The sequence below is a fragment of the Euprymna scolopes genome, chromosome 26, assembly GCF_053919585.1.
Source record: "Euprymna scolopes isolate OS-2025 chromosome 26, ASM5391958v1, whole genome shotgun sequence".
NCBI lineage: Eukaryota > Metazoa > Mollusca > Cephalopoda > Sepiida > Sepiolidae > Euprymna > Euprymna scolopes.
The window spans coordinates 108567978-108586737 of record NC_136507.1 but is presented as its reverse complement, the minus strand read 5'-3'; the positions used below and the strand labels follow the sequence as shown (position 1 = coordinate 108586737).

The 18760-nt window shown below is 37.5% G+C and overlaps 1 protein-coding gene across 1 annotated transcript in view; it reads right to left on the bottom strand.

The window, feature by feature from the left end:
- Positions 1-13831, bottom strand: part of LOC145248359 (guanine nucleotide-binding protein-like 1) — a 342841-nt gene extending 329010 nt beyond the window's left edge. Inside the window, exon 1 of the mRNA XM_080110280.1 lies at positions 12667-13831. Within this exon, the coding sequence (XP_079966406.1) occupies positions 12667-12748 (82 nt within the window). The 5' untranslated portion in view covers positions 12749-13831. The remainder of the gene's footprint in view (positions 1-12666) is intronic.
- Positions 13832-18760: the final 4929 nt, after the last annotated feature.

Sequence of the window (18760 nt, the reverse complement as noted above, 5' to 3'; positions counted from 1 at the left end):
CACTGTTTTATTTATATAAATTAACCACCCAGTTATTTTGAATTTTAATGATTAGATTTCCCTATTGTGGTTCTGAATTTTTTAGATGAGGATTGGGTATTCATATTATTTGAATTCTTTCGATTACTGAGATCATTCCTCGACTAAAACTACTATCCAAAGACCACGACATCAGTTCCAAAAAATCCATGGTACAGCAAATACAGTACTTGGTAAAATTTAATTTTAAAAGTTACACTCTTCTGAAGGTTGAAGGTTCAATCCTCAGTGCAAACAACTGAAAAAATAAAATTTTGAATTACTAAGGACTTCTACCCAATCATGGCTCATGGAATGAGAGCATGCAAACCCTGTGGATTAAATAAAGGGTTTCGTTTGAAATTCAGTGAAGATTTCAAAGTTTAACAAAAGGTTTTGCGAGTTTGACAAGATACACCTGAAGAAGTTTGAACGTTATATTGATTGAAACGTTGTGCAAATAACACTCATGATGAGAACAGTAGTCTGAGGAATCCAAAAAATATGAATAAATTTCTCTACTATAAATCTCACCTGTTTCTTTTTTTTTTACAAATCTAATGGTTTATTTAAAAAATTGATTAATCCCTTGATGTATCTATGCCTACAAGTTGATAAGTTGAGGTTTCAAGATTTATCTCCCCTTTTTGACATTGTGTGTCCATAAAAAAATAAAACGTATATTCTTTTAAAATTTCTAATGCTAACCTATGAATGATCTAACTCTGGAATATTTTCTTCATTTGTGCAAACTATGAAGATTATGATCTGACGACTAAGAAATCCCCTCTGAGTAGTTCTAATAATGTTATACTCACCCTCTTACCATACTAAATTAATTCGTTATTGACATAATAATCATAGTTTCTGCATAATATTCAGAAATTGCTATTGAGATTTGAATATAAAATGATGTCAATATGGATTCTTCCCTGCTGCTGACAATTATATTTTGCCTTTGTCAAGGACTATATCTAATTTATACCTGTTCGTATCTGTTTTTTTGGGTCTTTTTGCTGCTAGGTACTTTTTTTTAATTTTTTTAATTACATTTTCACCCCAAACAAGGCACATTACCACTTTGGTGTAGGAGATTACTATCAGGGGCAACAACTACTGGGGCACTATGTTGGGATTTGGGCAGCAAGATGTCGGCTCATGTTACACTTGAACTTCTGCATGTCAGTACAATTGGGGAAGCAGGGACCGGGAATGGAATTCCAGAGTCTAGCGTTTCTGGGGAAGAAACTACTGGAGTAGAAAGATCTTTTACATCTAGGGATCTCTACTGTGTGGGGATGGGATTTACCTGCCTGTCGGGTTTGTCGAGGGTGTCTGCGTCGTGGGGGGGGGGCACAAATGTCTGCAGTTCGCCAGAGTATTCACCATTAAAATACTTGTAGAACAGGCAGAGGGATGCAACGTTTCGTCGATGGGACAGAGGCTGAAACTTAGATGACAGTTCAGGGCCTATCAGATTGGCGACTCTCTTTTGAACCTTGTCTAGGAGTGAGAAACTAGTAGCAGATGCACCAGCCCAAATGTGACAACAATACTCCATACATGGGCGAATGGTGGCCTTATAGAGGTACAGGATACTTTCGGGTGTTAGAAGTTTTCTAGCACGGTAGAGAGAGCCTACCTTCTTCGCAGTGGCCTTGGCAATGCTTTCAATGTAATTGTTCCAATTCATGTTTCCTGTGAACGTTAGGCCAAGCAGTTTGAAAGATGTACTCTCAGACAGGGAGTCACTGGCCATTGCTCTTGGTGGCAGAGAAGCTTTCTTGTAATTATTGAAGGAAATCAGTTTAGTCTTGGCAGCATTGAATGTGACAATCCATTTTTTGTCCCCATTCCACTACAGATTGGAGGTCATCCTCTAGTGCTTTTGCCATTTCTTTAGATATGTGTTCATCTGTTTTCCTGTCATGCCTGTTATAGAGTGTAGTGTCATCAGCATATATACCCATCTCAGAGGCAATTTTGTCGGGGAGTTCATTAATGAATATTAGGAACAATAGAGGTCCAAGGATAGACCCCTGAGGCACTCCCGCATTTATATCATATTGTTTAGATGTACGACCGTCGAGGACAACCTGGATTTTTCTCTCATCTAAGAAGGATTTAATTATGTTAAGTATTCTACCAGTGATACCGTATGATGTAATTTTCCTGAGGAGACCCTCATGCCATACCCTGTCAAAAGCCTTGGATATATCTAGAGCTACCGCTCTGCCCTTCCCCACTTTGTCCAGTGAATGGTATATACATTCAGAGATTACAGTGAGGATGTCTGCTGTGGAACGGGCTTGTCTAAATCCATATTGTTTGTCAGTCAAAAGTTTAGCATCTGTAAGGTGACTAGAGCATGGTTAATTATGATCTCTAATATTTTGGCGAAAAGTGGGAGGAGGCTAATGGGGTGATAATTTGATGGGTCAGTTCTTTCACCAGAATTCTTGAATACTGGTACCACAGAAGCAGTTTTCCAACAGCCTGGAAAGCATGATTCATTAAGGCATTTGTTGTAGAGTTTGGAGAGAAACTGGGGCTACTTCAGCTGAGCACTTTTTTAATAGCATAGCTGGGATGAGATCGGGTCCACATGCTTTTGAAGTGTCAATGTTTTTTATGATAGCATGCACCTGAGCAGGGGTGATTTTTAGATCGTCTAGCGTGGCGTCTGTCTGCAAAGGAAAGTCAGGCAGGGAGGGTGGTTGGAAGGGTCTAGTGTGGAGTTTGAGGCAAACCGACTGGCAAGCATATTAACCTTGTCGGTTGCTGAGCAAACAACCCCGTGATTGTTAGTTAGTGGGGGAATTGTTGATTGCCCATTATTTACTACACTGTTGTAGATTTTCCAGAAGTCACGAGTTCCTAATTTTTGTGCTTTGATGCGTTTTATTAGTGGTTTCAATAAATTCTCTCTTAGCTGTCGCTATTTCTTTCTTAACGTCCCTTCTAGCTTCTATATACTTCTGTCTGTTTGAACTGGACTTATGTCGGTTAAATCTGCGGTATGCATGCTGCTTTTGAGCAATGGCAGTTGCGCAAGTAGAAGTAAACCATTGAGGAGAGTGGGGCTTGCTATCAAATTACCGCATGGGAACATGTGCTTCAATTTCTCTATATGCTCTTTATATACGTATGACCAAGGTGGAACTTTCGACTCCCATAATAGTAAAAACTTGTAAAATAAATTGATTTATTGTAATTTTTGCTGTATTTTCAAGATTATAAAAAAATCTCATATACAAGGTGGAACGATAAAGTTGTCGCCCTAAAGAAAACAACACTACAGTTAAAAGTTTTATCAAAAAATTCAATTCAGGTAACTTGATTATGTCGTAGAACTGATATGTATTTAATGTAGCTGCTTTCAGCCTCAATCATTGCCTCAATACAGGTCCGGGACTGGGAGCATGCCTTTTCCACAAGCGTCGTTCTAGGGCGACAATTTTATCGGTCCACTCTGTCTTTTTTTAACGTTTGTCCTAAAAAAAAAAAATAAAGAGTAATTGCATCTTTTTTTTAATGCTTGTCATGTAAAAAGAAATCTTTATTTTTTTTATTGTGAAACTTTGTATGTTTGATATGATTATGTAATTACCATCTCCAGACTTATGTGATGATCACTGGTTGTAGGTATTAAAAAAACTCCGCAAAAAAACAAAAGTTTCCTTACTCAGTTTCTGGAAAGGGGATCTGGGTGCAATTCAATTTTTTTGTTGAATGTCTAAGAAATTGGTGCAAGGTGCTTTCAATAAGTTTCCAAACTTTCTTCATCTCCGCACTTTTATTGATAGTACACAAATAAAACTCTAGCCTCCTTTCAAGTAATCTCCTCCGGCTGCAATACACTGTTGTACTGTTCCAACAATTTCTGACAGGCCCCATGGAAGTCCTATGCCTGTAAGGTTTTCCCTGAGCTTAGGGAATAACCAAAACTCACAGAGTGCAAGATCTGGACCATATGGAGAGTGGGGAACTGCTTTGATGCCCATCTTGGTCAAATACTCTGTGACAAAAATGGAGTTGTAGATTGGTGCATTTGCACAAATTTTCCGCATTTTCAGATCCTCGCAAATAATTGTGTGTACAGTTCCCACACTAACACCAAACCATGCACTTATTTTTGCTATGCACACAACGGTTCTTATCCATGAAATTCTTTATTTGGCCAATCAACTCTGGTGTTCTGACTTCCTTACTCCTCCCATCATCCCTCACAGACTCCCTGCCTTCCTTGAATCTCTTATACCATTCAAAAACTTATGCTCGATTTATGTAAGATGGTCCAAAAGCATTCCATACATTTCTGAGTCATTTTCTCCAAGTTTAAAACAATTTTATTGCATATCATTCTTATAAAGTGTCCTCACGTCAAAACGGCATTTTTGAAATTCATCAGCCAACAATCAGGCTTTAGTAGGGTGTATTCCAATTACCGCTGTAGCTGTTCATGTGAACTTGAAATCATAAAAATTGGCCAGTCATATAAGATGTATAGCAATAACATACTGAATTTTCAAGAATCTACAACAATTTTAAATGTCCATTCAAAAAAAAGTCTGGAATCTTATTGAAGGCACCTCATACACATGCCAAATTACTGGTAGGTTGAGAGAAGATAACCAGTTTGTGTGCAAGAAATGTAAAACAATGAGGGTGGATGGGAACTCAGACGTGGAAAAAGTATACTTGGATGGTTAGGGTTATTGAAGTTGTTTAAAAAGTTTGTTAACTTGGTGATACCATGGAAGCACAAGGTGGCGCAGGTGTTACTCTGATTAGGAATGGATAAAGTAAGTTCAGGGAACTTTTGTCATTACTAACCAGCAGAGCATTACTATTGTTGACCAACAGAAGAGTTTATCAGGCATGTGTATGCAGTTTGATGATGAGTGGAAGTGAAACCTGGCTAAGGTGGGTTGAGAACATGCGTTTTATGGACAGAAATGACGGATGTACAATGAGAGTTTTAAAGGCATCCATCATAAGTCAAATACAAATAGACAAACGTTTATACCAACTAGAAATAATTGTAAGAGTGAAATGCCCGCAGCCAAGAGAAAGCATACCAAAGTGATCAGAAAACGTAGAGTTACAGAAATTAGGAATTCTTGATTTCTGGAAAATTTATTATAGTGTAGTAAATAATGGCCAAACAACAATGAGGTCTCTTGCACAGTGACCAAGAAAGTTGACCTGCTTACCCGGCGATTTGCCTCTAACTCCACCTTAGACCCCACAGACCACTCCCTCCCAAATTTTTCTTTGCAGACTGAAGCCACATTCTTAGATCTGAAAATTACCCCTTCTCATGTTCGTGATCATAAAAGACCTAGATATCTCGAAAGTGAGTGGGCCTGATGTCATCCCCACCATACTAATTAAGAAATGCCCCACTAAGCAAGCGCTGATCCTTTCTAAACTCTTCAATAAATGCTTTGCTGATAGTTGGAAAATTGCCTCCATTCTACCAGTATTCAAGAATTATGATCTGCTCAATTATCGCCCCATCAGTCTCCTCCCCTTTTTCACTAAAATCTTCTAAAGTCTTTAATCAAGCAAGCACTACTCTGCCGTCTTGTAAATGCTAAGTTTCTTTCTAACCAACAGTATAGATTTAGGCAAGTCCATCAAACTGCAGATATTCTAACAGACATCTATGAACACATATACCATGCACTAGATAAGGTAGGAAAAGCTAGGACTGTAGACCTCCATATATTCAAAGCCTTTGAAAAAAAAAAAAAAAAAAAAAAAGGAATTAATTGCACCATATTTTTTTCACATTTAGTTTCACAGCGACATCATAGACTTTTAACAAGTTGATTTTGCAAATCGGAATATTAACCAACTCAGTTTAAAATAAGAACATTTCAGCATATTTCTTGAGACATTTCATTGTCGCATTACTTCCCATTTTCTAGACAACGATAGATGATTCGATGTCCCCAACTTTTGGTTGAATTTTGTTGATTGGCCTTTGTGAATAGTTTTTTGATCTCTACTTGTTCTGCGATCGACCTTTCGCTAGTGGTCAGGCCTTTGGTTACCGTTTTTTTCCAGATGTTGCAGACTTTAGCATTGGGCTCCCAGCTGATAGAGTCAATATCGCATGCTTTCATGTTGCGTTTGTACACGTCAACATAGCAAAGGTAAGGACAACCAATTTTCCTTTTGCTAGTAGTGAGTTCACCATAGAGAATGTCTTTTGGGGTTCTCTCATTGTCCGTGTGGTGCACATGGCCGATTCAGGCGAAGGAGGGTGAACATGGAGGAGATACAAGCCCTTGCGATCACAGCATTATTAGTAGCTTTGTCCCTTCAAGAAATTTCTAGAATTCTCTGCAGACTATGCATGTGAAATGTGTTCAGTTTCCATTCTTGGTGATTGTGGATTGTCCATGCTTTGCTGCCATACAGGAGGGTGCTGATGACACAGGTCATGTAAACGTTCACTTTTGTGGAGATGATGGGATGTTTATTTTCCCACACCCAAATTGTCAATTTTGCAAAAGTGGTTGATGCCTTTCTCATACACTTGTCGAGTTCTACATCAACTGATAAGTTGTCTAAGACTGTAGACCTGAGATATTGGAATTGATGGACTATGTCTAAGCATTGCCCATTTGATAGTGATGATAGAAAATGATGAGGTACCCAGGTTTTCTTCAGACTGATGGTGAAGTTGAATTCTTTGCAAGCATTAGAAAACCTGTCCATGAGTCTTGAAGTCCTTCTTCAGTATGAGATATTATGCAGCATAATAGATAATATGTATTATTTATTAACATTTTAGAGGAAAATAATTAGAACATTGTGAACAATTTTTATTTTTATTTTTGTTTAAAAAAATGTGTAAAAATTTATTAACCATTTTTTATGTGAAATGTTCTTAAAAGTAAATAAACATTTTTTTTACAGAAAAATATCATTTTCACGCCAAACTAATATTAATAATCATAATAATAATAATCATAATAATGATAATAATTCGTCTAAGAATGTGATAAATTTCTTCAGTTCTATTGTAAGATGTTTCGTCGGGGACACCAAATCATCTATCACCATCTAGAAAACAGGGGAAATAATGCAACAATGAAATGTCTCAAGAAATATGTCGGAATGCTAAAATAAGTCAGCAGCAAACGCGGTTGGCCCAGATGTAAACCCTATGATTAAACTTCCTCTGTAATATGGCGAACACCTGTGAACTCGGATGCCATGTTTGTAATGAACTCCTGCACGGTACTCTTCTAATTTATATCAGAATGGAGTTTGCTTCTATTCGGTCCCAAGAGACCAATCTCCCAGGCATTACCTCCTTCCGCAAGGGACTTGGTTTATTATTGGTTTGCCCCATCAAGAAAGGTCAACGAGTTTGATTACAAATTTTACAACCCTCCAGCGACTCCTTTTATGAGGGCTGATATTCCTGCCATGTTAAAAGTGACCTCAGGTCACTGACCTTGTGTCATAAAAAAGACAAAAGTTGGTTTTAAATTTTTTTAAATTAACGATGTCGTTTTTATTTATCTTTTTTTTTTTTGTAGTTTTAAAATCGATAAATTAAAAGAAATAATTTAAGCTTTCTTTATAAAATGGTTAGATTCAAGTTTCGTTCGTTTTTATTTGCATTCTTCGTCAGCTGATAGTTGTGCTTCACGATGAATTCCCTGGAAAAGTCACTTCTGATTAAGGTTTACCAGTTTTTTAAATATTGTGAAAACAGCCAAGTTCGTTGCATATTTTAAAACTGAAAAACATTAATCAGAAATGACTTTTCCAGGGAATTCATCGTGAAGCAGAAATATCAGCTAATGAAGAATGTAAACAAAGACGAACGGAACTTGATTTTAACCAACAAAAATTTTAAACGATTTAGAAAAAAATATTTTTAATAACATTTAAATACAAACCGTGCTGAAATAATAACGTTAGAAACCCTATAACACACGGAGGAAGGGAGAGTCTTTTTTTTTTTTTTTTTTACTTGGGAGTCACCACTTATCAAGACCGGAGGGCCACTTGAGGATAAGGTTTAATGAATGTACGTTAGTAGTGTAGTTATTCGTCAATGGTGTGAATTGGGTAGAATTTGATTATTTATAGGAACGGCTCAACAAGAACTTGTTTACATTGGATTTGAAGGCTACTATGTTGTATTCAATCGGGAAGCAGGCCAGTGGAACAGTGTTCGGACAATTCTGGTAAAGAAGCTTTGTTGATGGAATCTGCTTTAGGCATAGTAAGAGAGTAGGGGAAATCGTATATAACGGTTGTAGCTTGTCGAGTGTTTTTGTGAAAGTTTGGCAAAAGAGGGAACAATAGATTAGAGTTCAGTCGAGCATTTGCCATGAAAATAACGATAGAGCAGAGAGAGGGACAATAAAAGAGACGTCGCGAGCCTAACTTTTGTACTTTCACCTAACAATTTAAAAAAAAATCAGGTGCTCAGGTGCATGCTATCATAAAAAACCTTGACACCTCAAAAGCATGTGGACCCGATCTTATCCCAGCTGTGCTATTAAAAAAGTGCTCAGCCGAAGTAGCTCCAGTTCTCTCCAAACTCTACAACAAATGTCTTAATGAAGCTTGCTTTCCGGGCTGTTGGAAAACTGCTTCTGTTGTACCAGTATTCAAGAATTCTGGTGAAAGGACAGACCCATCAAATTATCGCCCCATTAGCCTCCTTCCACTTTTTGCCAAAATATTTGAGACCAAATTAACCACGCTCTAATCCATCATCTTACAGATGCTAAACTACTGACTGACAAACAATATGGATTTAGACAAGCCCGTTCCACAGCAGACATCCTCACCGTGATCTCTGAACGTATATACCAATCACTGGACAAAGCGGGGGAAGGCAGAGCGGTAGCTCTAGATATATCTAAGGCTTTTGACAGGGTATGGCATGAGGGTCTCCTCAGTAAAATCAGATCATACGGTATCACTGGTAGAATACTTAACATAATTAAATCCTTCTTAGATAAGAGAAAAATCCAGGTAGTCCTCGACGGTCGCACATCTAAACAATATGATATAAATGCGGGAGTGCCCCAGGGTTCTATCCTTGGACCTCTATTGTTCCTGATATTCATAAATGACCTCCCCGACAACATTGCCTCTGAGATGGGTATATATGCTGATGACACTACACTCTATGGCAGACACGACAGGAAGACGAATGAACACATTTCTAAAGAAATGGCAGAAACACTAGAGGAAGACCTCCAATCTGTAGTGGAATGGGGACAAAAGTGGTTGGTCGCGTTCAATGCTGCCAAGACTAAACTAGTTTCATTCAATAATTACAAGAAACCCTCTCTACCACCAATAGCAATGGCCAACGACTCTTTATCTGAGAGTCCATCTTTCAAACTCCTTGGCCTAACGTTCACAGGAAACATGAGTTGGAACAATTACATTGAAGGCATTGCCAGGGCCGCTGCAAGAAAGGTGGGCTCTCTCTACCGTGCTAGAAAACTACTAACACCCGAAAGTATCCTGTACCTCTATAAGGCCACCATTCGCCCATGTATGGAGTATTGCTGCCACATCTGGGCTGGTGCATCTGCTACTAGTCTCTCGCTCCTTGACAAGGTTCAAAAGAGAGTCGCAAATCTGATAGGCCCTGAACTGGCATCTAAGCTTCAGCCTCTGTCCCATCGACGAAATGTTGCATCCCTCTGCCTGTTCTACAAGTATTTTAGTGGTGAATGCTCTGATGAACTGCAATCACTTGTGCCCCCACGACGCGAGCACCCTCGACAAACCCGACAGGCTACTAGATCCCACCCCCACACTGTAGAGGTCCCTAGATGTAAAAGATCTTTTTACTCCAATAGTTTCTTCCCCAGAACCGCAAGACTCTGGAATTCCATTCCAGGTCCCTGCTTCCCCAACAGTACTGACGTGCAGAAGTTCAAGTGTAACGTGAACCGACACCTTGCTGCCCAAATCCCTACATAGTACCCCAGTAGTTGTTGCCCCTGATAGTAGCCCCCTACACCAAAGTGGCAATTTGCCTTGTTTGGGGTGAAAATGTAATAAAAAAAAAAAAAAAAAAAAAAAAACAATTTAAAAAACAAAATACCGTAAAATCTGAATTTGACCTGATAATGCTAACTTAAAAATTAAAAAGGGCCAAATTTGGCCTTAAAATGGCCAATTTGTCAAACAAAAAATTTAAAACAAATATGGCGGCACACTCTGTGGCTTCGAATGGTGTACATTTAATCTAATGAAAAAAAAATAAAATAAAACGTTTTCTGGTTTTATTTCAGCCTTTAAAAAAAAAAAATAGTTTTTTATGGGTTTATGCCGGTCAAATAATTTACGCCGATAAACTACAAATTAATCTAACATGGTCCATATTCGGTATAAGTACCGAATTTCTGTTTTTTTTTTTTTTTAAATAATTTTGTTTTGAAAATCGTCAAATATAAAAGAAAAATTTTTTTTTTAATGATTTGATCATGACGATGATGATGAACCTTGAACAATTAAAAATTGGATAGAAGAAATATTGATTAATTTTTACATGTTCCAGCGTATTATAACACCCCAACCTCTCCATATTAAGAGGGGATTTCGAAATAAACATCTCCCAACCTCGAAAGGCGTTCTTAACATGGAGAGGACAGGGTGTTTATAATACGCTGGGTGGGGCAGTGGGGCACGTCGTATAGTTAACCAATATTTTTTTTAATGAAATATTCCGTGTCATTAAAGGAGATATACAATAAAACAAAAGATGTCGATTTTTCTTTTTTTTTTTTTTTTTTAAATGAGAATTGATTATTTGAATTAATTTAATTATTCAGGCTATTATTCTCATCCTAGTTGTTAGATTAACCACGTTCCGGTCGATGTAACCTCCGATCTTCTTTATATACATCTTTTCGAACCTTAGTCGCACTCGGGAATCTAGACATAATATCCGGAAAACTATCTGTTTACAGCAAATTTAAATTCAATATTCGTTTTCAGCATACCCGAAAATCTATAAAGTCGATTAAGGTGATTATTAAGGTGGAAAAGAAGTCAAAAGAAAAAATTACTTAGGACATTTTTACAATAACTACAAAAATTTTAAGAGGGGAAGGGGTGAAAAATAAATAAATATACAAAAAGTAAATGTTACCAAAGGCAAGATAACTTTTTGTGTTTTAACTTATTTTAAAACGTTCATTTACTTTGAAACAAAAATAAAACAAAAAATGGTGGCCACCTCAGTTATGTTGACCCTTCATAATTGCTCAAAAATCGAAAATTAAATAAAATACTGTCAGAACATAACATTTTCGCACGATTAGTGACATTTATTGGATAAGTTTCTATGGGTTAAAATGGCGTTTTTTTTTTGTTTTTTAAGGGGGTGTTATACTATACACACAGATTCGAAAAAGTTGTCAAAAACAAATATATAACAAATAAATATTATGAAAGGCAAGATAAGTTACTTTTCTACCAAACTGGATAAGTTTTTAGTGCTTTTTTATTTAATGATTACACGTTTTAAAATGAGTTAAAACCACTAAAAACATTTCCAGATATGTAGAAGAGTAACCTATGGTCGAAAGAAAGTCCCCCCACCAAAAAATAAAAATCGTGAGCACAAAGCGGGTGATCATTTTACGTTAAATCATTATAGAAAAGTGATCCCCCACTTTTTAAAACTAACATTTCTTCATATCTTGGAAACTACTCGTTTGCCGTAATTTTAAACGTTCTTTTCGTTTTCAGCGAACCCGAAAACCTATCTGAGTGGTAATTTTAAAGGAATTTTCGAGGGTGGGAGTAATTCTTTATATTTACCCAAATAATTTGAATTAAACATTTTTCGAATTAAAGCAACTTTGAAGAGTCAACAAATTTATAATTTAAATGAAACCGAAAAACGCCACTTGGCGATAGTTTAGTGCAACGAAACACACCAAAAAACATGGCGCTCTCCCGAATACTGCAGAAGTGCCAATACTTAACCGTTTCGGTAAAAATTACTATTAAATAATTGACACTTCTGCAGTATTCGGGCGAGTGCCATGATTTTTTGGTGTGTTTCAGTGTTTCACTAAACTTTCGCGAGGTGGCGTTTTTCGGAGCTATTCTACTCGACGAATTTTCGTAATTTTGTGATATATTACTATTTTCGATATGGCAAGTATTGTTTTTGCTTAAAACGACATATAAAAAAAATCGATCTGTCGACTATATCTTAACAAGCAACAAAATATGTTACTGAAGTACTTGGAGAAAAACTGATTTTATATATATATATATATATATATATATATATATATATATATATATATATATTAACAATTCTGAGTTTCCTCCCTTACAACAATGAGTTAAGATTCCGAATTGCCAACAGAAGATATAAAACTTGAAAATACGAGTATAGACAAAAAAAATAACACGGCACCTTCTCTTCAGAAGTACCGATTTTTCTGTATTTTTTTTTTGTTTGTTTTAAAAATAGATTGCGTTTTAAATAACCGCCGTAGATTACATCCGCTGAAAGACGTGAATAAAAAGATGAGAAATGATCGGAATAATTCAAATAATTCAAATAAAAAAAATTGTTTGAAATTATGGGATTATTATTTGGTTTGAATTGTATTTAGTTACCAGCTTTTGCACGTTGTCTTTCCCGTTTTTCTTGCAGTTGTTTTTTCTTGAGTTTCCCGCTGTAAGGTTTTTTTCGCGGCATCTCCACTTTTTTTTTTTATTCGACTTTCCGTTAAATAATAAATATTATATAAAATGAAATATATATTCCTTCACTTTTTTTAAACTACATTACAACGTCTTTATGTTGTTCATGTCGTTCGAAATTTATTTTTCTCCTTTTTCTTTTTTGCACAAACGTAAATAGAAAATAAAAAAATAAATAAGAGAAGAAGAAGCAACAATTTAAACGAAGACAACAACGGACGACGACATTAAAAGTGCGTAGCGTCGGCTGCCACGTGACTTTGACGAATGTTTTTAGTTCCCATTGTTGGTCGCAAGACGTCGACACCTGCACCCTCGTGGGTGACCTGCCCACCTCCTCACCCACACAAAAAAATTTTAATCTGGGGGGGAAAATCCAGCTCCCCCAAAAAAGGGAACTCTGGATAAAAATTAAAACTGTCTCAGTCATGAAGGATTTCTCCTTCACTGACCGAGGACAGAGAGGATGAAGTGTAGCATCAGAACCGATACTACACTGTGATCTTGATCCAAACTAACTTGCCAAAAAAAAAAATCCTTCGATTAGAACCGTGCCTCTCAACAAATGACTGCAATAACCGAGCAGCAGCACTAGTGAAATACGTTCGGTAGTGGCAGTGTTTACAGGCGGGGACTTTTAGTTTTTTTCCACTGCAAGAACTTAGACACCAGGGTCGGGAAGTGGGATTGAGAAGCCAGAGCCCCCGAGAAAGTACCTGGGCAGCCCCGTCGGCATTCTTCGGTAAGGGCACCTCAGGCGATTAGCGATAAAGTAACCCCTTTCTGAGAGAGAGAAGGCAAAGCCTGAGAAAAGAGTATACTTTCTAAAACTACATAGAACTAAACTCCCACCACAAAATCAACAGCGGCCAGATCATTACAGGAATGATCTGATAATCTAATCTTTGTTGACTAGGCGAGAAAGGAACGTATGGACAAAGCATGCGGGTTCAAGTTCTGTCGGGTCAACTGACTGCACCACGTTTATCAATATCCTGGGCAAAGTTATGGGTTCTAGTGAAATAAAGGGAGAGATCCCAAATTTCTGGCCTTGGGAAATCTAGGTCACGTGGTATTAGCTGACCGGTGTCACATCAAATGATATAGCCTCCTCTTTTTTGATCCGTGCGCTCTTTCAATCACATTCCCACCTTGAAATAAAAGATCCAATTTTTTTTTTTTTAATTTTAAAAACAAAACAATATTTTCCTTTTTTTGTTTTTTAATTGTTTACTTTTATCTTTTGTAACTTTGTGTTTTTAATTATCTTAAAAATCGAACAGAATTAAACTTCTTTTTTTTTTTCTTTTTTTTTTTTTACACAGTGATCACCACTTATCAAGGCCCGGAAGCCACTCAGGGATAAGGGTTATTCAAATACATTACGTTAGTGTGGAGATTTGATGAAGTGTTTACTTAAGGGGGCGGTTCATTAGGAATTTGTTAACATTGGACTTGAACACATTCAAGTTGTAGTCCGGTGGGAAGCAGGCAGACGGAACAGAGTTCCACAGGCGTGCAGTTCTAAGAAAGAAGCTCTGTTCATGGAATCCGCATTTTGATCAAGGCACAGATATAGAGTGGGGGAAATTTTTCACAGTGGATTCAGCTAGACGGGTGTTTTTCGTGAAAGATTGGCGAGGGGGGACCAGAGATTGGAGTTCAGACAAGCACCTGCCATGGAAATAATGATAAAACAAGGATAGGCTCGCAACGTCTCTAACTTAAAAACGTAAAAAAAAAAAAATTAAAAAAAACAAGATACTTTGAATTGCAATTTCCTATCAAAATTCTAAATTTTAGACATTTTTGCAGAATTAAAAATCGTTTAAAAGATCTGAACCAATGCATTGGCCAGTACCGGGGACAATGGTGATCCCATCATCAGACCCTCTTCCTGCCAATATATATCAGAACCCATCACGAAGTATATAGTTCCTACACAGAAGGTAAACATCTCCATTATACTGTCAATTGGGATGCAAGTAGGCTCCTTCAGTGAGGCATCAGGTCAGCTTATCCCGTACCACTGTTAGAGTCTCATCAGTGGGTACTTTCGTTAACAGACTCACTATATCTAGACTCACCATTTAGTTGGAATGAATGGAAGCATTGTTTATTATTTCCACAAAGTGAGCTGAATTCTTGACGTATGATGGAGATTTGCCAATGATGAAGACCAGCAAAGACCACACAAGTTGCCCAATTCAAATCTGTGTCATCAAGAAAATTTGGACCATTAAATAAGACAAAAAATAATGACGATATATGCAAAAGTACCACAAATGTGGCAAGAAGAACAACTTCTCAAGTACATGCCGTGGCATGGCATCATTGAGTGTCATAATGGAGGACAACCCCAATGATGACCAGGATGAGGATTCTTCATTCATATTAACCATAATATTATGGTCCATAGGACTGAAGGAAGAAGAGGGGATCTCACATGGTGCATGGACCAACAACAACAACCAATTTGCACCAGGCCGGCCAGAGCCACTCCCATTCATCAATGTTACAGTCGTGTTAAGCATAAAGACCCACCAGTACTTCGGACAATTAATAGATATAGATATGAAACACGTGCCAACCCAATTGACTGTCATGGCAGACACGGGAGCCGAAACATGTACAAGCAGAGTGAACATATTAAACAATCTTGGGTGCACCTCTAAACATTTGTACACTAGGCATCATTTACGTGCCATAAATGATGACAACTTGTTCATCATGGGAGCCTTAATTGCCACGATGTCACTTGGTGATGCAGCATGTTCGAAAAGAAGTCTGTATATATGGCTCCCAAAACACTGAGGGTTATCACGACGAGTTCCCAGGGCAACTTAAGAGTCAAGTAGCTACAACAAAGGTAGAGCCCAAACCAATTCCCCTTGCGGATGCCTATACAGGTCTTTTTTTGTTTTTTTACACGGTGATCACCACTTATCAAGGCCCGGAAGCCACTCAGGGATAAGGGTTATTGCAAGTACATTAAGTTAGTGAGGAGATTTGCTGAAGTGTTTACTTAAGGGGGCGGTTCATTAGGAATTTGTTAACATTGGACTTGAAGACATCCAAGTTATAGTCCGGAGGGAAGCAAGCAGACGGAACAGAGTTCCACAGGCGTGCAATTCTAAGAAAGAAGCTTTGTTCATGGAATCCGCGTTTTGATTTAGGCACAGGTTGCCTTGCCCATCACTACCAAACAAGCTGCCATTTCCTGCTAGACCTGAATATCGAGAAGACCTAGAAAAGTTTCATATGCATTTGCCCAGGCACCCATCATGTCACCTTCCAAAGTATGGTGGTTACCATAAATTTTAATGACGTTTGAAAAAGGGTCACCATTTCAGTCGGTCCCCTTTTTGGGGCACCTTCGACATTAGAAAGAGAACAAGCGTGCTGAAAAAGAACGGTTGTGGAAAAGAAAACATCGGTTATAATTAAGTGCGACGAGGCTTTAGGATTGAAGATGTTTTATAAAGGTTTCCAAGATATAGGGTACAAAGAGGATGGTAAATTTCTTTGATAAAAGTCTTTACCCAGGGAAACTGGTCCGTCACGTGTTGATGCTTCTATCGTTCCTGCATGTCTGAGAGAGATTTTTTCTTTTTTTTACCCTCCAGGACAGTTCTCTATTCCGATTGGCTGAAACTTCTGGTGACGTTGAGAGAAGAAAGGAAGGGAAAAGTAGAAGGGTAGGGAGAAAGAGAGAAATGAGGGAAGCATACCGTAGCAGCATTCACTACAAGAGAACTGCTGAAACATAACAGCAGGTTTTACTGGGATGATACATTCAAACAACTCTTTCAGCAGTTCAAGGATAAAATCCTGGACAACATCCGGGAGAGTGTTCAAACATTCAAAATAAATTGCCCAACATGCCTGACCACAGACTGGAGTCGAACAGGAATAGTATTTACTCTGCTCCAAAAATATTATGAATGCCCATTTACAATGGACCACTTTTGTGGTTAAATATGCTGGCTACTGATTCACTAGACCTGCTGAAATCCGTTACACACCAATTAAGGGAGAAGCTTTAGCCATAAAGTTCGGCTTGGAAAGCTACATAATGTTTGATTTGGGCTGCCCCATCTGATACTCACAATCGATCACAAATCCCTTGTGCCAATATTCAATGATCGTAGCATAAAGAAAATTAATAATCTCAGGATATTAGACATCAGAGAGCAAACCCTGATGTACCAATTCAAGACCATATCAATACCAGGTAACGTCAATAGTGGGGCAAATGCTATGTTCTGTATACCTGCACCTACTACCAATGTGCCATTAACAGAGATATATGCAATTGGACACGGAGTTGCACCCCTTACCAGAAGTCCAAGATTTATCATCACATTAAAAGCCCTCTTGCAACTTTCTCAACTCCATCCGTTTTAAACATATTCATATCGATATCATGAACCCACACTCACATTTGAAGGATTTTACATATTGGCTCACTTGTGTCAACAGATTTTCAAGATGGCCTGAAGCCTTTCCTATTACTGATATTTCAACTGAAACTGTTGCCAAAACATTCATTGCATATTGGACATCTCGTTATGGTGTGCCTAAAACTATTACAACTGACAGAGGTAGACAATTCGATTCTTATCTTTTTTTCTGAGCTCTCGCACCTGCTTGAATGCAAACACATCTGTACTACATCTTATCACCCAGCAACGAACAGCATGGTTGAACACTTTCATTGGTAATTAAAATGTCATTGAAAACATATTCTGATTCTAATAAATGGATAGAATGTCTTCCTTTTGTGCTCCTCGGTATCAGATCCATTGTCAAAATGAACATCGGACTTAAACCAGTTGAAATGGTTTACGGTACCTCATTGACAGATAGTTGCACCAACCACCACTCAACGCATGCAGTTTTTACATCCGGTGACGGCATCCAACACATGTGATATTCTTAGCCATGCAGTTTTTACATCCGGTGACGGCATCCAACACATGTGATTTTTTTAGCTGTGCAGTTTTTACATCCGGTGACGGCATCCAACACATGTGAATTTTTTAGCTGTGCAGTTTTTACATCCGGTGACGGCATCCAACACATGTGAATTTTTTAGCTGTGCAGTTTTTACATCTGGTGACGGCATCCAACACATGTGATTTTTTTAGCCGTGCAGTTTTTACATCCGGTGACGGCATCCAACACATGTGATATTTTTAGCCGTGCAGTTTTTACATCCTGTGACGGCATCCAACACGTGTGATATTTTTAGCCGTGCAGTTTTTACGTCCTGTGACGGCATCCAACACATGTGATAATTTTGAGTAGTGGCAAAGAAGCCTGTAAAAAGCTTTCTGGAAATCGTGGAAATGTTATCTCGACAGAACTGGTTTATTTTTGGTGGGTTGGCTTTTTTTTGTATTGGCTTTCTAGAATGTTCCGACCCATTTGCTGTCTACATACACAAATCGACAAAAATATGGTCCTATGGATTTGCGTGTAAAAAAACGCATCAAAACCACGATTCTACGTGCCGACAGAACTGTGTAGGCAAACGGTGATAAAATCCAATTGTTCCTGGAATTAATAAATTCCAGTTAAATAGATTTTTCTGATTAAGTGACGAACGATTTGATTTAGCTGGTCACTACAGGACTATGGTTCCAGTTATAGTCATATGACAAATACAAGAAGACATTGACTATCACCGACAGAATTAAGCAAAAAAGGAGAAAAAACTGAAAAACAAAAAAAATAAATAAAATAAAAAAAAAAATAACAACAAAATTTGTCCAATGTTTTTAACATTTATTTATTTATTCATTTATTTTTTTATTAATGTCGCAATTTCGAAATGAAAATCAAAAAATTAAAGGGAAAATTTTCATTTTGAAGGGGGGGGGGAAAAAGAAAAACATATTTTTCCTTTTCAAATGCAATAAAAATGTATTCAGTTTGCAAAATAATTAAAAAATTAAAAAATCCCCAGAAAAAGTTTACAAAATTTTTTTAACATTTTAATCCT